This window comes from Triticum aestivum, chromosome 2D, assembly GCF_018294505.1.
Source record: "Triticum aestivum cultivar Chinese Spring chromosome 2D, IWGSC CS RefSeq v2.1, whole genome shotgun sequence".
In the NCBI taxonomy this organism is placed as follows: domain Eukaryota; kingdom Viridiplantae; phylum Streptophyta; class Magnoliopsida; order Poales; family Poaceae; genus Triticum; species Triticum aestivum.
Window position 1 is genome coordinate 386,516,983 of NC_057799.1, and position 5,619 is coordinate 386,522,601.

At 47.8% G+C, this 5,619-nt stretch overlaps 1 protein-coding gene across 1 annotated transcript; it reads left to right on the top strand.

The window, feature by feature from the left end:
• The first annotated feature begins 823 nt into the window (after nt 1-823).
• On the top strand, nt 824-3,294 carry LOC123053318 (40S ribosomal protein S10-1). The gene is made up of 5 exons (XM_044476777.1): nt 824-979; nt 1,071-1,119; nt 1,677-1,959; nt 2,547-2,682; nt 3,057-3,294. Exons 1-5 carry the CDS (start codon nt 977-979, stop codon nt 3,150-3,152), a joined length of 567 nt encoding a protein of 188 aa, XP_044332712.1. The 5' UTR covers nt 824-976; the 3' UTR covers nt 3,153-3,294.
• The last annotated feature ends 2,325 nt before the right edge of the window (nt 3,295-5,619 follow it).

Genomic DNA, 5,619 nt, shown 5'->3' on the forward strand with positions numbered 1-5,619 from the left:
ATGTCGGCCTCGGTCTCGTCGGTGTCGCCGAGGTGCGAGAAGGGCAGTGCGCCACGGCGGAGTGGGGGCGTCGGGGAGGAAGCGTAGGCGGGCGGCGAGTAGTTGTATGGAGGGTACTACACGCCGGCGAAGGCGGGCGAGGGCGATCCCCATGGCTGCGGCGAGTCGCCTCGACCTCGGCTTGGTCCGCCGATGAGGCAGCCGCAGCTGCGCGTGCCGCGTTGTCACGGGCCTTCTTGGTGCTGGCCCTGTTCCGTCGGTCGACGGTGACAGCCTCCCGTCGCTGAACTTCCGCCCTCCACTCGGCGTTTGACATGCCCGGTGGCTTGGACGGCGACGCCCTCGGCTTCCTCTGCTTCGGCTGGGCGACGGAGGCGGTCGCGGTTGCCGCCGCGCGGGGGACGACGTACTTCTTCGGTGGCATGGCGGTCGGCTGTGAGGCGAGCGGGAGGGAGATTGGCGGGACGAAAGGAGAAAATGGGAGGGAAGTGGGGGAAAAAGCTGGAAGAAATGGCGGGAATAGGCGCTGGACTCGCCGACAGGGCGGACCCACGCGCCCTTTTCGTTTGTGCCGACGCTCCAGGCGCCCCCCAGGGCGCCGGGTTCTGCCTAGGTCCGCCGGCACCAGTTTCGACCCGAGCCGGCGAAAAACGGGCTTCTGAGGGGGCGACTGGGCCGTTTTTTCGGCGCCGGCACGGCAAAAACGCCTTAGGAGGGCCTGTTGGGGGCGCGGCTGGAGATGCTCTAACAAGCCCGGTCTGAGCCCATTTAGGCGGGCCTATATTCCATGCAGTCCTCTCCCTTTTACATTTCTGCCCCTCGCCACAACCCTCTCTCTGACTAACCCTACACCGCAGCGACTATATAAAAGCTTTACCCGTCAGAGTCTCTAGGGTTCTTCGTTTCTCCCTCGCGCCGCCGCCTCCTCTCTCGTCCCGGCGCGCTTGGAGCTCGACCTACCCGCGCGCCGCCCACTATGGTACGCGATAACCACTGGGATATAACATGCTGCTCCTTGCTGTTTTACGTGCCCTGACGCCGGTGTTAATCTCGTGTTTTGTTTCTCTCAGATCATCTCCAAGAAGAACCGCAATGAGATCTGCAAGTACCTCTTCCAAGGTCAGTAATTCTCAATCCATCGCGCTTGTAGGCTAGTAGCCACAATTGTGGCGTAGTTGATCGTGATTAGGATTGATCTGATGCGCCCACAGCAACAAAGAAAATAAATATTTTAAGGGAAGAGGTGAATTGTATCAATGTATAGGATTTGATTCGTTGGTACAGTTTTGCATACCAGGAAACCTAGTAGGCTCTCATAAGTTGGGTCGGATCATGTTCTCCCATAAGCAAAAGGAATCTATGTATAAGGGGGATTGGTATCTCTGAATTTATGTGCATCAACAAACAAATGAAAATTCCATGCCATGGCTTGTTATGACTTCCTGCACCAGGAAATACGAAACTGAATTCACCTAATGCCATATTTGTTGGTGACATCATTTACTTGATGGTATGTCTGCAAATCATGTAGTACATCAGAAATCAAATGAAAGATTCCATACTCTGGTTTGTCATAACTTTTAACTTGCTACACCAGAAATTTTGAAAATTATTTAATGTGAAGTCACATTTATTCGTGAAATCATTTTATCTGATGCATGTATGTGCTATTGCAGAGGGGGTGCTGTATGCCAAGAAAGACTACAACCTGGCGAAGCACCCGCAGATTGACGTGCCGAACCTCCAGGTGATCAAGCTCATGCAGAGCTTCAAGTCTAAGGAATACGTCAGGGAGACCTTCTCGTGGCAGCATTACTATTGGTACCTCACCAACGATGGCATCGAGTTCCTGCGCAACTTCCTCAACCTGCCATCTGAGATCGTGCCTGCCACGCTCAAGAAGTCTGCCAGGCCTCCTGGCCGCCCTCTTGGCTCTGGCCCACCTGGTGACCGCCCAAGGTATAGTTCATTTGCCATTGCTCTGGGAGTCATTGACATTGCTCTGGAATATGCAAATCATCTCTTTTGTTACAATGCCATTGTCCTTGATATACCTTTCAGTACCTCTGGGATGATTTCAGTTGCACTTACTTGACTAATGAACATGACTACTAACTTTAGTTTATGATGGCTGATTGTGGTATATTAATTATGACTGAATGTCTCCATTCTGACTGTATGTGATTTGACTTAATCGTTTAAGGTGCAGACTCTAATCTGTAGACGTAGCTTTATATCATAGCAGTATGAACTTGAAAATTCTCTTTTGCATCGGGTTGTGTACTCCTTGGGTTATTCTGTAGACTTGATCTATCTTGCATGATGGTCAGACTTTTTAATGTATGGTTTACTTCCATTTGTGGATGCACCTCCTTTTCTTATTTGTTGGTCCTTTGATTTTATTATGTAGACCACATCAAGATGTTTGTATTCAGGATTTGCAAATGTGGTTGGGTTAAGTTACTATGTTTATTTATCCTCTTGATGATTTTATTGTTGCCAAGGCAATCTCTTAATGTTCCTTATTTTGATTGGACCTTTTGTAGGGGGCCACCTCGCTTTGAGGGCGACAGGCCTAGGTATGGTGACAGGGATGGCTACCGTGGCGGTCCTCGTGGTGCACCTGGTGACTTTGGTGGTGAGAAAGGTGGAGCCCCTGCAGAGTTCCAGCCATCATTCAGGGTAATCAACTTATCTACCTGATGTGCTCCTGTCTTGTTTTGATTTTATGATTTAGCATTGCAATTTCCAGCCAAGATAAATACTCTAGCTTAGAATATCTGTTTGAATCCTCATCTGTTTCTAATCATAGTTTTGTTCTGTACATTTCAGCAGCTTTTTGTATTCACCTGTATTTTGTTTCAGAGTTTGATTCTTAGTTTCATAGTTTGCACACTTTTCTTTGCAAAAGGTCTATACATAAATCTTGCCATGAGCAGAAGAAATGCATGTTATTGATACAATTATTGAAATAATGATGAAGAAAACTAAGTGACTGCATGTCTCATTGATATGGATGATTTCTCTGATTTTTGTTCCACCCTGAAATGTTTCAGAGCTCTGGTGGTGGCGGCTTTGGCCGTGGTGGTGGTGGTGGTGGCTTTGGCCGTGGTGGCGGCGGCGGTGGCTTTGGCACTGGCCCAATGGAGTGAACTTTCCCCTAGTTTGGATGTGATGTTTTTGAGTTTAAGTTTTGCATGATGGTTTTATGTAGTGATGTTTGCGAGATCGACCAGTCTACATATCTATAATATGCTATCTTGATTCACTCTAGTAAAATAGCTCTGTGAAATACTTCTGTTGCTGTTTGGTTTCTGCTTGTGTTTTGAACTGTCTAGGTGGTAGACGTTTGTATGGTGGTGGCGCCAGGTTTTTGCCCCATGGACTCCGTCTTGATTGCAGGCAGTAGGTGGTCGATTTCCTGGTTTTTGGTATGATGCCTATGATAGGTGGTTGAATTTACGAGCCTAATTGTTATGCAGCCAATTTTGGCCAAAACTAGAACTTGTAAACATGTATCAACTTTTGCCAACCAATTTTTATGCCATTATTTGGGAAAACAACAGTCGCTATCAATTGGTTAGGGCAACTCCATCAAAATGGGCCTCACCAAATGGACCTCAGCCGTCATAAACTTTTGCCAACCAATTTTTATGCCAATATTAGGCATCAAATGTCCGTTTTCAAGCAATTGAAAGATAAATATTCCAATGCAATAATAATTCAAATGAAAATCTTACAATCCAAATATAAATTTAGAAACAAAATTGTTCAAGTTTGAATTCAACTTAGTTAGGCAATGCACTATAGTCTGGAGGAAGCGTCTAAAGATGCTCAACCAGATCTTTCTGGAGCTGCTCAGGCATTCATCTACTGGACGGGTTCTGCTCTAGAAGCTTGATAGGATCACCCATGTTTGAAAATCCAGACCTTGGCGAGCTCCATCACACTCATTCTCGACAATCATGTTGTGGTAGAGGTAGGGGTGGCCAGCAGGGGCCAAGGCCCACCCCATCATCACAATTTTGTTTGTATTATGCATATGAACAATGACGTTTGTAAATCTTGCTTTGAGCCGGCCCTCCCTAGCATCAAACTTTAGGCAATCCTGCCTACGCCAATGCACGATATCACAAGTTGTCATCATTCCCCACAATGTCTCTGGATCCCATAGTTTAGGAGCTCCGCGAACAATTGCATAACAGACTTGGAGCACTTCAAATGCCCTCTCAACATCCTTTCTAGAAGATTTTTATCTTTGTGCAAAGTGACATTGTTTGTTACCCCTTGGCTCGGAGATGGTCTTGACGAAAGTCGCACATAGAGGATAGATACCATCACAAAGGTAGTACCCTATGTTGCAGTCATGAGCACCGATGGTACAATTGCACCCAGGAGCTTCGCCGACACAGAACCTTACAAACGTAGGAGATGGCTACAACATATTGGTGTCACTGTGAGACCCGGTCATGCCAAAGAAAGAATGCCAAATCCAGAGGTTTTGTGATGCAACTGCTTCAAGAATGATGATGATCTCTTTACAACGGCCTCGGTATTGTCCTTGTGGGCATATGGACAGGTCTTTCATTGCATGCAATCCACGGATTCAAGCATACATGAAAACCCTCTTGCTTCTCCAATTGCCATGAGCCTTGTTATGTCTGCAGAAATTGGTTCTCCCAAGTACTCCGATCCAAACACCTTCACAACCGCAGTAGTAAATTTGACCATCGCTTTGAGGTATGTGCTTTCAGACATCCGGAGGTACTCGTCCCACTGCGATCATGCAATGGACATGCATCCGCATTACATCTGTGCACTTCTGATAACTAGAGAACACGATGGTTCCAATGCCACGCTTCCTCAGTATGAAGTACTCATCATAGGCCCGGACACCATTGTAAATGCGATCGAACACTTGTCGCCGCATCCGAAATAACAACACAAATAATACCGCACGGGGGCAAATTATTCGACGACCAACATGAGATGCCCCTTACCCTATTCCGATTCAACACTCGATGTCCCTTTATTGATCCCTTGTAGTCGAGAACATGCTCCACACGCACGCACCGCGTCTACCGCCTTCATCATGGTAGTTTCATCCTCGTATTCCTCCTCCTCATCTGACTCCATGAACTCGTTGTAGAAGTACTCCTCATCCGAATCCACTGTGTTTGCTTCAAAGTAAACAACTAGAACGTCAGATTTCTTGGCAATGGCATTTGGCCGAGCGCTTGCCAGGCGTAGTGTTTGCTATGGACGACGTCGGCAGGGAGCAGAGGTTACCTATGCTGCGATGGAATCCAGGGTAGAACGGCGGTGCAGTCCAAGGCGGGAAAGCGCCTGCATGGTGCGACGAAGGTCCGACAAGGCCCGCGTGGCGGTCGGGGCTGTGTAGCGGCGGCGGTGGTCGCCGAGGGTGCGCATACACATCACATGAGGAAGCACGGAGTTGGAGAAACATCTCCTTCATTTGGTGCCAGTTTGTGGGATTTTGAACATCTGGTTCAGTATGGACAATTTTGATGACCGTCGTGGTATGGCAAAAAATATTCAGATTGTCTGGTCCTGGCATTTGCGGGGGGTTTGGTGATCCGCGTTGGACTTGCCCTTAGC

Bases quoted from the DNA above. Each gene is read 5' to 3' on its own strand.
- LOC123053318 (XM_044476777.1), top strand. The intron at 1,120-1,676 runs GTCAGTAATTCT...GTGCTATTGCAG, and splicing joins CTGCAAGTACCTCTTCCAAG to AGGGGGTGCTGTATGCCAAG. The intron at 1,960-2,546 runs GTATAGTTCATT...GACCTTTTGTAG, and splicing joins CCACCTGGTGACCGCCCAAG to GGGGCCACCTCGCTTTGAGG.